At 51.2% G+C, this 18,497-nt stretch overlaps 1 protein-coding gene across 4 annotated transcripts in view; it reads left to right on the forward strand.

Annotated features, from left to right (window-relative positions):
- The window catches only part of MTM1 (myotubularin 1), a 64,826-nt gene that overhangs the window by 7,126 nt on the left and 39,203 nt on the right, over positions 1 to 18,497 (forward strand). For 2 of the 4 annotated variants that reach the window (XM_004685864.2, XM_012727217.1), the window contains exons 2-4: positions 10,613 to 10,685; positions 13,008 to 13,083; positions 14,666 to 14,760. In XM_004685864.2, coding sequence (XP_004685921.1) covers positions 10,623 to 10,685; positions 13,008 to 13,083; positions 14,666 to 14,760 — 234 coding nt within the window. In that variant the 5' untranslated portion in view covers positions 10,613 to 10,622. Of the gene's footprint in view, positions 1 to 3,912; positions 4,030 to 10,612; positions 10,686 to 13,007; positions 13,084 to 14,665; positions 14,761 to 18,497 lie in introns of those variants that run through there. The other 2 variants (XM_012727220.1, XM_012727219.1) reach the window with 2 other exon arrangements.

Consider the following 18,497-nt stretch of genomic DNA (forward strand, 5'->3'; position numbering starts at 1 on the left):
ACACACACACACACACACACACACACACACACACACACACACACACACACACATACACCCATAACCTGCATTCCCCCCTTCTTAGACCGCAAGCACATACCCACACAGAAGTCTGCCTCTTGCTTTTCACTTACAGTAGATCTGGGAAATCACTCTTGGTTTTCTTCTTCTTCTTTTTTTTTTTTTTTTGGATTTAGTCCGCTGTTCCGATGTTTTGAAACAGTATCTTTATTACTAGTCCTGATGTCATCTAGTTTTCATTGTGATTATTCCGTTCACCCAGGAGTTATTTAGAAGGCTGTTTGCAAAATGACACATCTATTTTTCTAGGTATTTTTAGAGCTGATCTCTAACCTGACTGCAGGACGGCAGAGAATGTGGTTTGAGTATTCGTGCTTCTTCGAACTGTGTGCAGGGCAGGTTTACAGGTATTTGTGGTTGGCTTCTTTCACTGAGCATAATGCTTTCTACTTCACATCCATGCTGTCTCATGCGTCAGCCCTTGGTGATCTTTTGTGGCAAGTGCCAGTACATGAAATGGCTGTCACTCGTCTGGCCATTCTCTAGCTAATGAACATTGGAATTGGGCCATTATGTTTTGAGCCATTAAGAATATCGCTGCTGCAAACCTTTGCAGATAAGCCTATGGGCCTGCGATTTTAATTGGTCTGTGTAGCCACTTGGGCGGGGCGTCACTGGGCTGTGTCCTATGTATGTTTAACTGTACAGGAAGCCGACAAACTTCCACAGTGACTGTGCCATTTTGTATTCCCACCAGGCAAAGTAAAGTTTGAGATTTCTACTTGGCGGGGCCTCATCACCTCATTATTGCCTGTGTAGTTCAATTGTAGCCATTCAGAGCCTGTGGAATGGAGTCCATTAGCATACCCCAGTGACTCACTGGAGTGGCATGTCTTCATGAGCCTGTTGGCCCTTCTCTGCTGCCGGTGAGCTTGTGCCCAACTCTTTCCTTGCTTCCTCCTGGACAGCCTCATTATTAAGTTGTGTGTAGAGTTCCTGGTGTATTTTGGGTATAACACCTTTCTTAGACATCTGCTTTGCAAGTACTTTCTCCCAAACGGGCTTGCCCTTGCATTTTCTTAGCTGTGCCTTTGGGAGAGCAAAGGTTTTGGATTTTGCTGGTCTAGTTTATCTTTTACTTCTTTTCCTCCTACAGCTTATGCCTTCCATGCTCCAAAAAGTTTTTGCCTGACCTAAGTTCACAAAGAAGTTTCCCCGGGGCTTTTCCAGGGTGTTTCTCTAGGACTTTTGCAGTTTCAGCTTTTATGTTGAGCTGACCATGGCAGACCAGCCCTGGGCTGTCCCCCATTTCCACCCCTGTCTTCACACCCTGTGTAATCTCCTTAAGTTCACAGCCTGTGAGACCTTGAGGCTCCTCCAGTTAAGCCTTCCCAGGCTCCTGACCCACAGAAACTGAGAGATAATGCCTGCTTACAGCATTAAATCAGTTATGCAACAATATAAAATGAGCAGTCTGTGCTTCAAGTTCATTTTCCGTGCTGTGTAAAGTAAGGATCAAGGTTCACCTATTTTTCTAGACGATAACAACTCATCCAGCATCGTGTGTGGAACATACTATCTTTTCCCTGGTGAACGGCCTGGCTACCTTTCCTGCAAGTCAGTGGACCTTTTGTGAGGGCTTCCAGAAGGTGGGCCTGATGCCGAGCCCCCATCTCTCCATTGCGTGATGCATCATCCAAAGCCCTGCCCTCTTGATCACTGGAGCAAGAGCATGGAAATGGGCTGAAGTATTCCAGCGTTGCTCTACATTTTCCTTGAAGATTAGGTTGAGTGTTCTTTGTCCTTGAGCTGTCCATATAAATTTTAGATTCTTCTTATCAATCCCTACAGCACAATCCATTGGGTTTGGTAGGGATTGCATTGAATCTGTAACCAAGTGTTGATACCCAACTAGCGAGTGTTCTGATCCTTGAGCGTGGCTTATTTCTCCATGTGTTTAGGGCTCCTTCACTTACTCTTTGCAGTGCTGTTTTAGTTCTCTGTGTATAGGTCTTGTTGAGCATTTATTTAATGTAGCCCTGGATTGAGTTCGCTTTTTTAATATTGCAAATGATGTCTCTGTACTTGCATGTCCACGTGGTCATTGCTGACACAGCCACAATGAATTTTACGCTTGCCTTTGCTAGCACGCAGCCTTACACATTTGCTTACTAGTTCTAAGACGTTTCCCTGTAGTAGTCAGGATAGCTCTACATGCACAACTATGTCTGCACATTCAACTTTAGTTCTCCCAATATGTTGTACCTTTTATTCCTTTGCTTGCCCGGTGACACAGACTGGGGCCTTTAAAAGGCAGTGGGTGCAAGCAGAGCTAGCAGCCAGCCTTGCCTTGCCCCCGCGGCTCGCCGACCGCTTTGACCCTTGCTGAGTCGAGGCAGTCAACGCTAGTTCTTGGTAGCAGATTGGTTTACCTAAGTCAAGTGAAGGAGAGTGAGGCACTGGGGAGGTGTGCGCCAAGGCTGCCCGCCCCCTTCAGCAAGACCTGGGGGTGAAGAGGTGGGCAGGGTGGCCAGCACCATCAGCGGCACTGGGCGGTGCCTGCAGACTGCCTGCGTCACCCCTGGGCCTTTGTGGCATGTTACAAAAAATGGCCGCCGGACCCCTCTAGGTGGGGGTTGCTGTGATGGAAGTCTGGGCCAGAGGGAGGCGCCCCAGCTTCGGGGTACGTCCATGTGTTTCAAGTGCCGGGACACAGAGGACATTGCAGGAAATGCTTACTGGGGTTTCAGGTCTTTAACTTTTTACCCTTTTTGTGCTCTTTTCTCACCCAGCGGGAAAGCACCCTCTCCTGTTCACAGGCGCTCCTGACTGCTCCCTGATTGCCGAGAGTGTTTGTGTTTTTAACAGAATTAGAGGTGCGTGGAAGCCGGAGGCAGTACTCCCCGGGAATACAGCGCTGCACTCGGACTCGGTCTCTTCCACCAGCCCGTCGCCGTATCGCGCACGGGATTTGGGGGTCCCTTCCTCCTCCGCCGGAACAGCAGAGGTGCTCCTTCCCAAGCCAGGGGCGCTGGGACTGCTTCACCTGCTCTGTGATTTTGCTTCTGGTGCCTTTTCCTTGCTTTGCCTTTTTAATTTCTGCCTTTGTAAAAAAGACTGTTTCTTCCATAGCTACAGAAACGTCCCTGTGAGTAGCAGTGTGTGCTGGAAGAGCAGGGCGGGAGGGGCCAGGCTCCTGCTGCCTAGCAGCTAGGTGGCGGCTGCCCACGGCTGCCGGTCAGCCTGCCTGTGGGGCCACGGTCGCCTCCAGGAAGACGGCCTTGCCGCTCGGCTTACTCCGCCTCTGCCCAGCCTCCGCGGCTTTGAACGATGCCATCTTGCAGCCCCCTTCGGAAGCTCCTCCAGCACTGGCAAGCAAGGGGAACCTGCTCTTGTAAACGACAAACTTACCCCAAGTGAATGAAGATGTGTCCGGTCCAGCCTTTTCTGGAGTCGGGAAACCCTTGGCAGCCTCGGAAAGATCTCACTGCCTGCCGCCGTTTCCTCTAGCCGGTGTAGGGAAGGCTCGGGAAGCTGCAGGTCAAGTTTGGAAGTCAGCAGCCTTGGAACCTAGCCCAGTTTGAACTGCTCTTTGGAATGGCCTTCAGAGACCACGGCACCTTTGAAAAATGGCCTCTGTGGTGTCAGCTCTTTGAGTGAGGAGCTGGCATCTGGCTCGCGTCCGCAGTCATTTTGCAGCCCATCTATTCAGCACAGAGCGCGGGCACTCGCGCGTGGGGGGCCTTGCTTGTCACTTAAACACCGAGCTCTGCTAGCATGGACTCGGGGCCAGTGTCAAGACAAGAATTGGCAGGACGCTGGCTGGTGCCAGCCTGGCCCGAATCAGTGCACGTGGAAGGGACTGTTGGTGCCTGGTGCGTGCGACTGCCTGGGCGCCCAAGACGCTCAGAGTTGCCTCCTGTGCGTATTGGTTCTGTTTTGGCTACTAGGCATCACACGGAGCTGGAAAAGATTCTCCCATCATTCGAAGTACATTGCAGTGGACAAGTAAGGCAGGGTGATGTACTTACTCAGCGCCTCTCGCAGTGGCTTTGGGGGGAAACGATGGTGTATGCATAGTCTTTGCAGCCATCACATCACATTACACAGGCGTGAAATGCCCGGAACCCCCCCCCCTTTTGCCTCCTTTGTGTGACGGAGGCGGCATGTCCCCATTCTGACTCGATCCTCCGTTCAGCAGGTAGCAGGGCCGGACAGCCCACCGCTGAATGCTTAGATCCCATTGGTAAGCAGCTCGGAGCCTACAGTAGGGCTCTGACTGGAGCGTGTCACGAGCTCAGCAGGGCCTGAGAAAGGCACAAGCCATGTTGTGCAGGCACTCAGCATACACATGTAGAAGATTTTAAGGTACACAGAGGAGTCATTGACATAAAGGCAGTGCTGGGGCTTTTGGGTCAACAACCCAAGGGTAACTCCCCACAGTTGTATAAACTGGTGAGGTGTGCTGGTGCTCAGTGGGTTGGTGTGGTGCCCTCAGGAAGCTCAACTCTAACTGAGAGACACCCACTGCCAACGTGGGATCTACAGAGAAGTGAGGTGCACATGCGTGTGTGCCTGTGTGCCCTGGGGAGTCAGGAGTAGCCTTGTGTCTTGAGGCCTGGTGGTATAGCACAGCGTCTGTTTGCCTGCTGGTGAAGCACCTGAGGGGACAGGCCCAAGTGGCCTTTTCTCCTCTATGTTCTTCTAGAAAGTGCACATCTGCTTTGTGGTTCCTTCTGTTCTTCCCCTTCCACCACCAATTCCTAGTTGGGAGTTTTGTCAGTAATGTGCAGTCTCCTGGCCCTGCCTCACTGCCCACACCCAGAGCTGAGAAGGCCCTGGGAAGCAGCGAGCTGCTGCGAGCTGGCACTTATCACTGCCACTGCATGGCTGCTCACAGGTGTGTGCTGTCACCTCCCACCATTGCCCGTCTCGCTTTTGCTTGAGGAGAACTTTTGATTTGCACACTTACTTTGGCGAAACCATCCTCACAGGGGAAATAGTTCAGCAGAATACAGTTCCATCACGCTCATTCAGCCAGGTTCCCAAGCTCAGGAACTAGCTGGTGGAAGGGGAACTTGATCTTATTATTCCTATGTTAAAATGTTGTTTCCTGGCAGGTATTTGTTAGAAAACCCACCGGCGAATTTAATGATCTGTTTGAACATATGTGATATCATTACTAGGTAGTGTTTTAACACTAAAAAATAACGTGAAGGTTGTTGACTTTTCCAGTGGTTTGTTCAGCTTGCCACTTTCCGCTTCTGAAGCATGTCTGTGGAGATCTGTGCCATGGCTGGGCTCGTGTCACTGCAGCCAGCCAGCTCTGAAGGTGTGCCACTCGCTCTGAAGGGACCGCCATCAGCCCAGGGTCATCGTTACCACTGGGAAGAGCAGTCCAGGGTGCTCTGGACTCAGTCTGAGTTCTGTTGTGCTTAGCCAAAGGTCATTGCAGAATTCAAAGTAGAAGTGAGGGCATTGTGGGGCAGAGCCCATTTCTAAATGCAACACTATTTAATATTTTATAGTTCCTAAAGAATCAGCAACACAAAGGCCATTTGACCCTGAGATCTGATGTGGGGGAAGGAAAATGAGAATCTAATGCATGTGTATCACATGCAGACAATCAGCCACTCACTTTCATGGAGTGAGGGGGTGTTGCTCTGAAGTACATGGTTAGATGTACCCAAAAGGTGTCTAGTGTATTTGTGCCGCGTCGGACTCGTGACTGACGGTGAGGCAGGAGGCCCCGGCGTTTCCCTGTGCTGCGCGAGTGTCCCTTTCTTGACTGGAAGTGGGCACACTTAGCAATTAAGTGCTGTCAGGCTGGGCAGAGACTCACCAAGATGAGACTGGTCATGTTAGCAGATGCGAGTGGTGACGGGGATCAGCCACCCAGCAGTGCGTCTCTGCCGGCTGTGTGGGCTAGCGCCCGTTAGGGTTCCTTGGGGCATCTGTGGGAGGAGGAAGGAAGCTGGCACTGGGGTGCCTCCATCACTCCGGTGGTTTCCACTGCCACCTCATGACACCACGAATTAGGCAGTATCTCACCCGGGCACAGACAGGAACGGCTGTTGCTGAGTGGCTGTCATCATCAATCAGGAGGCAGAACTGGAATTGGAAACTAAACTGGTTTGAATGCAGAATCTTCCTTTTTTCAACGACACCATACTTTGGAATGATAAGTGGTGGGCTTAACTACATGTATTTTAATTTATTTGCTTTGCCTAAAGGTGGTTGGTTTGGAACTAACTAATTTAATACTTTTAAAGCTGGTTCTTGAACAGAAAACCTTTATGGTGCCCCCATCCCCGATTTCTGCGTGGCCAGCGGCCCTGAGCGCACATGCTTGGGCTTGGGCCGCTACGGACAGCTCTCCAGATGTTGGGTCAGCAGCTGTCTTCTGTCCAGAGGGTCGCTGGAGACAGCCCAAGGCAGCCCAGGCAGCAGCTGCCCCCAGGAGTGGCCGCTTGAAGGGCCTGGGGGGGGGGACGCCTCTACCGGCCGTTCTCCTGAGGACAGGCCGTGCTCCCCACCTGGCTGAACTGGAAGTGGGGGGCGTTTTCCATACAGAGTAATGTCTGGGGAAATATGTGATGAGGGATATGCCCTCTGCTGGAGCTCAGCATTCTGTTGTTTTTTTCCAGAACTGTGAACAGGGCGATACAGTCTGGTTTTCATGGGTGAAATCTGTTGTAGAACAGAACAGCGCCAGGTGTGGGAGTGTCGAGCACCACAGCCCTTGGGACTTGGCTCTTCCTCTCAAAGGAGACTTCCGAGTAGGGTCCCTGGGCAAGAACAGGGGTCTGGAGCCAGCCTTGCTGTGTGCACCCTCTTGCTGACAGCTGGCTTTTGTGGTCAGTCTTCAGACGTGTAGCTTCCCACGGCTGTCAGAGGAGCCTGCCGCGAAGACACCTTGAACTTCGCTTGAACATGAGCAGAGTGGGGAGCATGCTGAGTGAGGTGCACAGCCAAGCCGGCACTGTCTGTGAGCAGACACTCTGAAACGCCCCTCCCCCGGGCCCATGGACCACAGGAAGGGTGTCCTCCGCGGCGGCCTTGCCTGGCATAGGCCCTGAGCTGGGAGGGCAGCGTCTCTTTCTACTTCCGTTGCTTCTAGGGTTTTCAAGTCAGGTAACAACGGCCTACGTTTGTTTGAAAGTGCTTTTAGTTATGTGTTTTGCAGGTGTGTTGTGGAATCCTGGTTTTCACCTTCAACAGGAAGGGAACATAGTTTCTTAATCTGGAAGAAGGGTGTGAGGAAAAGGTGTTGGTATCTCACCGGAAATGCCCCCGGCAGGAAATATCTGTGGCATACACCCATGCTGTCCCACTGCCCCAAGCAGCAGGCCTGCAAGTCTTGCCCAGCCCAGGGTTGGGTCTGCTTGCATGAATTTCTGACTTCAGTGAACAATTGGGCAAATATCATCAAGGTCTTTGGCCAAGTCTTTATGGCTTATTGGCTGTTGGCTCATTGGCTGCAGTATCGGGATCCACATAGTGCATGCTGGGCGCTGGGCAGCTACCCCAGTTTAGAATTCCATGGAGTGGGGGCTTGCATTGGGGGGAGCGGATTATAATGCATTATCTGAAAGGTAGAAGTGGTAGAAGGCGGTGAGCGGAAAGAGGCCAAGACAGAGGAGAAGGCAGAGCAAGGCCAGAGAGCAACCCAGAGGGCTCCATGAGACCGATGCACACCTGTGGGGAGTTCGTTGGATTTGAGAGACAACCAAGGCTGTGTTGTGACTTGAGAATTTGGTCTATTAATGCCCATCATTAGAAATATTATGCCACTTTATTTGGGGGAGGTGGGGGCCCCAAAGACAACTTGCCCTGAGGAATTGCATTTTCTGAACTCTTTCCTGGCCTCGTACTAGGAAAGCTCTGAATGGAACATGGGTGACGTCTGATGTGCCTTTCAAACTCGAGACACGTGGAAATGGCGTCTCCTCTGTTGCAGCTGGCCCTGCCACTGACCCCCAAGGCAAGGGTCTGGCCACCCCTCCAGGCACTCTTGGCCGTCTTCTCTGTAATGGGGCAGGGCTGGGCTCAAGTCACCACAGAGGTTTTTTCACATTCAAAAATGATAGCAACTTGTCTTTGGTCACAGGCAGCATATGGAGAGGGAATTAAGTGTAGGTTTTCACTGGCGAGCCAACGTGGTCCAAGTTCAATGTTGTCATTGTCCCTTTTTTTAATAAAAGGATTGTAACTTGACCTGTAGGCGGGTGGAGGTAGCTGACTTCTGTAAACTTCACTGTGACTTCTGGGTGTCACTGGACAGTACTTAGGCTGGCGGACAATGTCTCGATGAAGGTGTGAGTGAGCTTGTCAGGCTTGGACGTTGTGCACAACTTCCCCATGGCCTATTGGAGACCTCATTCCATGCACTTTTTAAGAGAAGCTTGGTAACTAGGTTACCACAGGCCTCTTACTAGTCCTGCGGCAGCCGACGGCCTTGCTGCTATTGGCAGGGTCAGGACACACCGGTGTCAGCACTCAGTGATGAGCCTTTGCTAGTGACTTGCTAGCAGGCGCACTGGGCGCTGTGTGGCTGCCTGCCTGTGTAGTGCTGCACTCGTCCCACCTACTGACGCTGTAGTAAAACAGAGACAGTGGCGGCCGAAGCCAGCGAAGCTAGATAACCTGCCAGGGCTGAGCAGTGAGCTGCGGAGTCAGGCTTTGAAGGAAGTTGCTCCCGTGTCTACCCTCCATCCCACTGACTGGGCTTCTGAGTGTTTCAGGGATCATAGCGCGTGTCAGCAAGCTCACATGGATATGCTCCCTGGACCCTGGGGTCTCTCAGATTTGTATCTGACCCTCCTTTCAATAGTGGCAGTTTCTAGCATGGCTAGGGATGCACGTTACGAGCTAAGACTGCATATTACATGATTCTGTTTCCGTGAAGTGCCGAGAATGGGCCAGTCTGTACAGAGCAAAAGCAAATTCCTGGTAGCTTAGGGGCTGCTTTGGGGTGTTGGTTCTACGCCTCTGTGGATAGACTTAGAAGCCCAGAAAAGTGCACACTTGAGCAGGCTGACTTGACAGGGAGCGAGTTCTGCCTGTGGTAGATACAGGTCAGGGGGAAGAGGACTTCTCCACTAGATTGCTCCATTTTAAGTTGCAGTATTTTAATGAGGCTTGAGGAAAACAGGAAGATTCATCTTTCTTCGAATGTTTATAAACAGGAACAGGAAGGTGAACACTGGTTGACTAATATCTCCAGTGTGTAATGTTGTCATCTTATATTTGTTAGAAAACATTGAGTGATTATTAATTGTTCCATGTGTTAAGGTGCCTGGTGATTAAAACACACTGTCACTAGAGAAAATCCTCCCAAATACATCGTCTTGTTTAGGGAAGAGACATAACTTCAGGGTGAAATGTTTCCCTTGCTCTGTCTAGCCCACCTCGTCCATTCTTTTGCTTGGGTTTGAACTCAAGGTTCAGTTTTTTTCAGGGCACGCTGTACTGTTTAGTCTGAGTTTCATGCATTTTCAAGTTAACAGCATTTAATCTTTTTTAAAAGGAATTTCTAATTTTAGGCTGCGCTACCTCATAGCAGTTTCGGCTACTTTAAGTGGAATGTGCGTCACCGGCCACAGCTCAGCAGTGGCTCCCTGGTGGCAGTGCGTGGGATTCGTGAGCCCCTATTCAGGCTCACGCCATTTCACCAGGTTGTGGATTTTGTACACAACCTGCCATTCACTCACCAGGGTTATGAGTGCCAGCTGTGTGCCAACAGATGGCCCCAGGGACCCCAGCCTTGCCCCTGTACGATTGCCCTCACCTGGCCGTCTCCCTGCCTCTTCATCTCGTGGGGCATAGAGCCACGCACCTCGCCTTCGCCTTGCTGGAGGCCAGGGACAGCGCCGCGCAGCTTGGAAGTGTAGATCCCGCAGATGTCCGCAGCCACCTGGTTGAATGGGAGGCGCTGCACAAACCCCCTGTGATTTCATCTCTAGCTCCTCTGTCTCATCAGCTTCTAAAAATAAAAAACCCTCGTATTTTATTTAGTTTCTTGTTGTGGCTACCGTCTTCCCAAGTCTAAATGAATCCTTTCATGTGTACTGAATAGGGTACTTCCATTCATGTCCGGATTGTGATGAATATGCATTATTTACACAAAGTATATACTGTCCCTACAAAATACTGATTAAATCAAATTGTGCTAATTTGATTTCCATCAAACCCATGCCACTTTAGATTGCCTCAATTTGGAGAAAACAGAACTCTTAAAGGGCAAATAGTATGCATTCAGTTGTCTGCCCTTCCTGCCGCTCTGCTTGGCCATCTTGAAGCCGTCTTTCGCAAGTAGGTGTGCGGAGCGGTGGTCAAGCGGCAGGGCCTGCAGGCGGCATTCGCCGTGCAGACACAGCACCAGGCGTGTGCGCTGGCCCTCCTTGTGCGCCTGGCCACCTGGTCTGTTACTGCAGCTCTTCGGAGGGCCTGTGAGGGGCCCATCCCACGGGAGTCCCTCCCCCACGGAGCCTCCTGTGGAAACTCAGTCACGTGTTTCCAACTCAGATGTGTCTGCTGTTTGAAACTGTGTACGAATTCAGTTGATGTTGAATGTCCTCTTTCCTGCCAGGGTTTCCAGTATGGCTTCTGCACCAGCTCCAAGGTACAACTCTCACTCCTTGGAGAACGAGTCCTTCAAAAGGGTAAGTTGAGTATCTGAGTTTGCCCGTGTCCCTGTCTCTGCACTCCTGTTTGAATGGTGGGCAAGCCTCTGGGGTTTAGTAATGACTGACTTTTCACTCATTCCCATCGCCTAAATACTTTGATGCACATGGGTTGTTTCTCAAGCTGGTTCCAGAAAAGACTATGACGGCCTTATATGTAAATTATTTCACGAAATTTAATTTTTCGAGAATCTGTGTCTTATGGGCTGCTGCAGGTGTCCTGTTGACGGAACCTGCCACCCCTAGACCCGAGATCCTGCTGAGAGACTGCAAGGCAAGGCTACCGAGCTGGCTGTTGCACCTTCTAGACAGTGGCTTCATGTCTGTTTATGACAAACATTGGCTTCATGTCCGTTTATGACGAGCGCATCGCCTGACCAACACATATGTGACTTTAACAGAAGACGGCTGGCTGACTGTATTGAGGAGAAGCTCATGTAACTAGAGGGAGATGTGGAATCCATGTCGGGAGGGATGGATTTAAGATGGGCCTCCTCGTGGCCCTGTGTGGCTCTGGCGCATGTAGCCTTCATCCACAGGAAGGGCATTTCCCTGCTGCCCACTGCCACAGGACTGCCTGAGCGAGCAGAGGGCAGCTGCCCAGTGTCACTTCATTTCTGTTTCCGACTAATAAGGGGAGTTAAAGTGAAAGTGGGGCGGTTGTTGGCATCGGTGTTTCTTTCGTGAGGCACCTTTTTTTCTCCTTTTTCCCTTTTGTGGTGGCCGTGGGGGGTCTTTCCTATCAACTGTTAAGTGGTCTTTGTATGCTATGATAAGCCTCTCCTGGCACATTACAAGTCCTTGGCCTCATAGTGTTGACTTTTCGATTGTGTTTATGGTGTTTTGCTTTGATTTTGAAACGGGGGTTTAGTTTCTGTGCCATCGTGTCCCCCCGTCCTTCCCCTCCTGTCTTTGCTTTTGTTCATTTTGCCTTTTCCGCTCCCCGCTCCCCAGCATTACATGCGTTTTATTCCTCTTTAATATTTTGATGGTACAAGAACCACTTTGAACTGCGAGGAACTTCATGAAGCCATGTCACAGTCCTTGTGTAGCATTTTGCCCCAGTGTGCCTGGCTCAATCCCTTGCAACCCTGTGCCCGTCACCCATATCCACATCTTGTGCTGGTTAGGCTTCTCCACACCCCTCCCCAGATGTGGCCATGAAAGGCATATACCACATACTGGGCTGCGCAACGTACGCATCTCAGTTAGAGCCAGGCAGCGACACACGGAGGTGATGGCTTCTTTCCCTTCTTGTTAGCGTGCGAGCCCTGACACCGATTGGAACGCTGCCAGAAGTTTGGTTTTGCCCAAGCAGAAGAGCTAAACCCATCACAAAATGCAGCAGCACGCCCCTTTTGCACAGCTTATAGCCTACCTCCACGCTCAGCGCTCATTCCCTCGTTTCTTACTAGTTCACGTTTGTGTCTTCTGTGCGAGTTCCCAAGTGTGCTTGTGCATTTCGCTTCACTAAATAGTCGCAAAGCCCCAAGGGGAGTGACCCCAACTCCACACACGAAGTGATCGCCATGTGATTTTGGAAAGCAGCTAGAAAACATTTTGACTAGAACAGGACTGAAAAACCTGGCCAAACAGATGCTGTGACGTGCAGGGGCCTCGGCGTTGACCCGTGGGCTGAGTGCGCCACACCCGTCCTGTCCAGGTGCCCGCTGCCATTGCTTGCTGTGGAGACTGGACTCTGGGCTGCTGCCTGCCTGGCAGGGCTGCAGCAGCGATGGCAGGGAGCACCCGCCTGGGAGTGGCTCGAAAGCCAGCAGAGTAAAGCAGCGTGAGGAAGGTGTGTCAGTAGCTCCAGAGTTCGCAGACCCCCCCCCCTTCCTCTCACCTGGTTTTGCATGTGTGTGGGATCTTAGTAAAATGAGAAATCCGCTTGGGAGTGACAGTTGTTTTCTGGCCATGCAGACTCTGTCTTGTATTATTGTTCAGATAAGACCCATTGAGATGAAGTTTTCATTACCGCTCGTAACAATGGATGACTGAATATTTGACATCCGAAAGCTGCCCGGCCTCTGTGTATCTCTAGAACACATGTGGCATTTGCTTTCTGTCATGCTCCTGACCACTGTCAGATGTATAGAGTGCTTGGAAAGCTGTTTAACAGTTGCATTACAAAGTGTGTGCACATTCTTTCCTGGCTAAAACTGAACGCAGCTGAGGAATGTTGATACTGTGTCAAATCTTAGCTTGAATTTTCTACACTGGTAAATCTCTATTTTTCCTTCAACAAAATGTATGTTTGGGTTGCCTAACCACCTTCTGATGACACTGTTTTACTTCCAGACCTCCTCCAGAGATGGGGTTGATCAAGATCTCGGTGAGGCTGTCCCTCGACTTCCGGGGGAGATACGAATTACCGGTAAGGGGCTTGTGCAGCTTGGGTCTGAGGGGTGATGGGGGGCTGGCAGGGTCGCCCCAGCCCTGTGCCTGGAAAAGTCACATGAGGCGGGGCTGGCTGGCTTTGTTTAGTGCATTAATATGGACAGAGCCGTGTTAGTGGCCTATGCGAAGAGCCCTTTCAAGAGCTTTATGAACCCCAGAATAGGGACAGTTTTTCTCTCTGCACTTTTAGAAACTGAGAATTATTTGGGGGGAAAAGTGTGGATTATGTCCTTACCATAGCTCTCAGCACTCATTGTTTGAGGTTTTAAGAACAAAATGCTACTGAGGTTTGCCGGTCTGTGATGTGTCCTTTCCAGTGAACCACTTAAAGGCCTGGGCCCAAGTATTCTCTTCTTTGAGACATAGGAGAGCGTGAGCGCTTAAAATGGCTTTCGTTTGCCACAGAAGTGAATGTAATACTGTTGAGGTAACCTTTTGATTGGTGACTTACTTTTCATGATAAGTTCATGTTAAGAGGAAGGCCCCTGGAAGGGCCACCACATTCTGGCCCAAGACGCAGAAGTATGCCCTTCCCAGCCTGGTGCTGCTGTGGTGGGCATTCACATTCTGTGTCAGGGTCGACACCCTCCTCTCAGACTCCCATGTATCCCGTGATATCACGGTTGCCATGTGTCGGCGCCTTTCCAGTTAGTCAGCCGCGCACCAAGACCAAAGCACCCAGTCCGCACACTTGCACCCTGCGCCCAGTTGAGAAAGCCCCGGCCCGTGGCCCGCCCAGTGGCTGGGCTGGAGCAGAGAGAAGCCCTTACGTTGGAAGCCTGCATGCATCCAGTTTTGGTTTCTGTGTCTGCCAGAGCCTTAACCACGCAGTAACCAACTGGATTAGCAAGATGTGCCACCGGGTGTTTCTCATTAGCACCCAAGGAGAAAGATTTCAAGACTGTCTAAACACAAACACTGAAAGCCATTAATACATTGAAGGGCATCCTTGAAAGATTTACTTTTCTCACAATAAATGAATTCTCCTGGTTTAGTTTCTCTGTATGTTGGACTCTTCCAAAGAGGTCTTGTTCTCTTGGCCATCTGTTTTATATTACTGTCATGTTTGATGAGAGTCTAGCTAAACTCATCTCTGGACTATTAAGAAAAAGACTAGACTATAGAAACATCTTTGCTGCTGATATTACTCATTTATTAAAAACACGATGCTTGTGTGATTGGAGGTTGGCAAACCTCAAACCCTACCTGGCGGTGCTTCTCTGAGCTCGCCCTGCTTGAAGCGCCCTCAGGTTGAAGGAGCTCCAGTTACCTTCACCCCAGGGGGTCTCCTTCCCGCCCCCCAGCTGTTAGACCTTGCTTCGGGGTGACAGCAGAGAGGGCCAGCTCAGAGAAGCACCGCCAGGCCCTGGAGGTGACGTGCGCCCACTCCAGTCCCCGCTGCACCAGGCACAGTGATGCAGAGGTGAGGCCAGTGCTGGCTGGGCGCCTTTGCTCTGGCTGTTTAAATTGTGCTTATTCTTAGCCAACTAGTTTATATTAATGTTATGTATCTTGGTATATATTTCCATCACTTTAGGGTACTTTTTTTATCTTAATAGACAAAGAAGTTATTTACATATGTCCTTTCAATGGCCCCATTAAGGGAAGAGTTTACATCACAAATTATCGTCTTTATTTAAGAAGTTTGGAAATGGTAAGTAGACTCTAAGACCATAAAGATGACCCTACTGCTAAAGATATTGCTGAACTCTTTCTCTTCTACTCTGTGCGATTGACTAGATCAGATTAACATGGCCGATAGACTTGCTTGTCAACTCTTAATTTTTGGCTTATGCAAAGCTTGTTTAACCAACACCTGTATGAGTAGGGAGTGGAGTGAATTAAAGAATTAAGTTTTGTCCCTCGTTAGAGTGGAATAGGGTTGGTGACAGTCCCCAGGTGTGCTAGTTTGGAGAAGCAGAACAGTGGTTCTTTACCTGAAGCATAGATGAGGTCCAGCTGTGGGGCCGAGCAGATTCCCCAGCTGCCCTTGCCACACTGCATCAGAATGGCTGACCGAGGCCCTTCATGAAACATCTCGCTGCCCTTGCCACACTGCATCAGAATGGCTGACCGAGGCCCTTCATGAAACATCTCGCTGCCCTTGCCACACTGCATCAGAATGGCTGACCGAGGCCCTTCATAAAACACCTCGCTGCCCTTGCCACACTGCATCAGAATGGCTGACCGAGGGCCTTCATCAAACAGCTCGCAGGAGGCTGCTAATGTGAATTATGAAGGCACTTTCCAGGTGTTCAATTACAAGGCTCCAGCTTGTAGTTTAAAACTAGGGTGACTGTCCTATGGCTTAGTGCCTCCCGCCCATTTCATTTCACATCCACAAATGTTTGCCACAGTGTTTCAGGAACATTCCATAACTGAAATAATGACAGGAGAAAGAGATGCTCCAGAAGGGGAAGACTGAGAAAATAGCCTCTGTGGCTACCATAACATGGCCTGTGGTAGATGTGAGTAGCCGTTGGTCAGCCTGAAGAGGCAGGTGCATTTTGACGGGCAGGACTAGGGAGGATCAGGACCACTGGACATGCAGACTCACTGTCCAGTGACAGTGTCTGCACTGGACAGTGAGACTGTTAGGGGGTCTAACAAGCTTACTGCTTGTACTCACCATTACTGATGCTGGTTCTGATTAGATTAGCTTGCCTCTTTGGTCATTTTTACATGTTCGTTATTATATCCAAATGCTGAGAAATGCTAACTATTAGTCCTGTGGCCGTGGCCGCCTGCTTCTGTTGTCTGCAGAGCCACCCACGAGGTGATGACATTGGGCATTATATGCACATCTGTTCAGCCTTCTCGCAGGACAACTGGTTTTCCAGAATGTGAAAGAAAATTCTGGAAATTAACAGCAGTGAGCTGTATGTCTACCCTGGGTAACCATTGGCAGCAGTTCTAGAATTACTAATCATTTCAACATGATTTTTAAGCACCTAAGAAAGAAAGAAGCTGCTGGGACTGTTCTGGATATGTGTCTTGAGTACATCAGGCACGTGTCAGCCCCTGGTGAGAAACCTGGCCAGTGTTGGTGGCCCATGCCGGTGGAGTTATAAATTGTGTGTTAAAGGCTCGGCGCCACCGAGGGGGGTGGTCGCTGTGGTCTGGCTGTGTGAGCTTTCCCTCTCCGGTGTTGGTGGGGCAGCACAGAGGAGCGCACAGGAAGCTCATGGCTGATATGCAGAAAGTGCAACCTACGAGGCAGTGTGCCGGGTGACAGAATCAGGGTAGTGTGGCCTTACCCAACTAGCATGGTGGGGTGAAATTAATGTGAAGCTGTGTGTAGATAACATTTACTTCATAAAAGCCAGTCATCTCGCTAAAGGTCGGAGGAGGGCTATCTTAGTGGGCTGCTCACATGTGATTCAGGTACTCACAGGCTGAGCTATCAGAAGTGCAGCCTAGTGAGCACAGCCTGAGGTATCTCCTTCAAGTATGGGTGACACGTTTGAGGAGGGACATGACAAACTAGAGACAGTTCAGTTGGCGGGAGCCTGGCTCTGAAGGGCTGTCACAAGAGCGAGGATAGAAATGGAAGTTGCCCTTTGTCTGGAGCAGACTGCCCGGAGACGTGGCCGAGCTGCCTTGGCACATGCCCGTGCCTTCCTTGGAGCAGGTCTGACTCGTTCTGTGCAGCTTCCACAGCCACATGGGGCCATGAGATTGTAGACCACCACTGGGAGTGAAAGCTGTGTCATGGGCCTCCCCACTCTGGACACGTTGCCAGCTGAGTAGCCTGCCATGCTGGCTCCATCTTGCGTGGTCATCGTCACTGAGGATGAGCTGGGAAAACGATTTCAGCTGCGACAGGGACAAGACTGAGTATGCTGTGTGAGGTTTCAGTTCTGTTGAACAAGTGAAGACAACTTAGAAAAGTTGCAGAGAGGAAACACCCAGAGTTTGAGGGCTTGCAGTAGCTGGCAAGTGCAGTTGCGCTTGCTTGGTTTTCCTCCCGCCTGCTGGGACGAGCTTGTGCTACTGTGATTCGCGGCGCTCTCACCAAGCTCCGCGGTCTTCCGGGCCCTTTAGAGGGCGGGAACTAGCTGCATGGGTGGGCGCGCGGCTGTTTCAGACCAACCCCTTACCTTTTTCAGCTTCCACTAAGTTTCACTTAAACATTTTGAGCAACCGGCCACAGCAGTCGGTGCAGTGGGTAAGCTCGCAGTTGATGGCAGGGGCACCAGGTGAGGACAGCCAGCTGGCACGGGCACGCAGAAGCTGGGAAGCACAGGCGCGGCCGTGTTGCTCGCGTACAGTCCTCAGTGAGAACAGCAGCTGCATCCCACTGCCGCCTGGCTGCTGTGTGCGCCCCACAGCCATCATCTCACTGGCATTCCAGAGCGGACCTGTTGGTTTCAGGTATGTAAGTGACTCGGCAGAGGGAGTGCGGCAGACGCTGTGCCAGCTCTCCGCTCGGGAGGTGCCCGTGCACTTGGTTTCCTTAGACTGTCCTGGCGCGCTCCCCCCCACCCCGGCCCTTCTTCCTGGGCTTGGCCTCCGCTCTGCCGCTTGTGCTCCTCCCTAGCTAGGCTGAGTGGCTTCTCGGTTCTAGAACTCTCGTTGGTTCCCCCATTGCCCACAGAGTAAAATCCACTCTCCTGTGACACACGGCCCTCTGGGTTCTCCAGCTTCTGTTCACACCACTTCTGCCCACGCCAGCTCACTTCCAAAGCTCCCCCCCTTCTCTCCACACACAAGGCGAGGCACTGCTGCTCTGTTCCCTGGCACCGTTCTTCTCAGCCGCCATTGTCCTCACTGGCGCTTCCCCCAGATTCCCTCAGAGTCACTTCCTCTTCATGTGTCCACAGCCCTCTTCCATGTCTCCATGCTCCTGCACTTAGCGCCCTGAAACCGCCCCTGCCTGCCGAGCTGACCTCGAGTCCCCTCCCACACTTCCTCTCTGTCCATGTTTCCTCCCGAGCGCTTGCCTAGCTCTCTTCCTGTTTCGCTGCTTGCTCCTGCTGTGTGTGTGTGTGTGTGCATTTGCGTGCGCACGCACGCACAGGCCCGACCATACTTGCGGGCGGACCTGCAGCACTCGGCGAAGGCATGCTGCCAGGCATGCCAGAGAAGGGCTTCTGGCCTGGTGTCTACGGCCTTAGCCGGTGGTGAGTCCCATGGGCTCCCTGTGCCAAGCTGGCACTGTGTCCAATAGACAGTCGGTACTCAGTAAGTGTGCCGTCGGTGGGGGAACTCAGGTGAAGCCCAGCTCCTGGGTTCCTCACACACCTCAGAGGGCAATGGCTTAGCTTCCGCGGTCCAACCAAGCTCTGACCCTACTAAATCGCAACACCTCAAATCCTACTGTTGCTCGTGGGCTTTAGAAATCCCACCGCCACCAACCTTGAGGATGTTCAGGGCTCAGGCTTGCGCTGG

This window comes from Condylura cristata, unplaced genomic scaffold (assembly GCF_000260355.1).
Source record: "Condylura cristata isolate star-nosed mole 26May11 unplaced genomic scaffold, ConCri1.0 scaffold00019, whole genome shotgun sequence".
In the NCBI taxonomy this organism is placed as follows: Eukaryota; Metazoa; Chordata; class Mammalia; order Eulipotyphla; family Talpidae; genus Condylura; species Condylura cristata.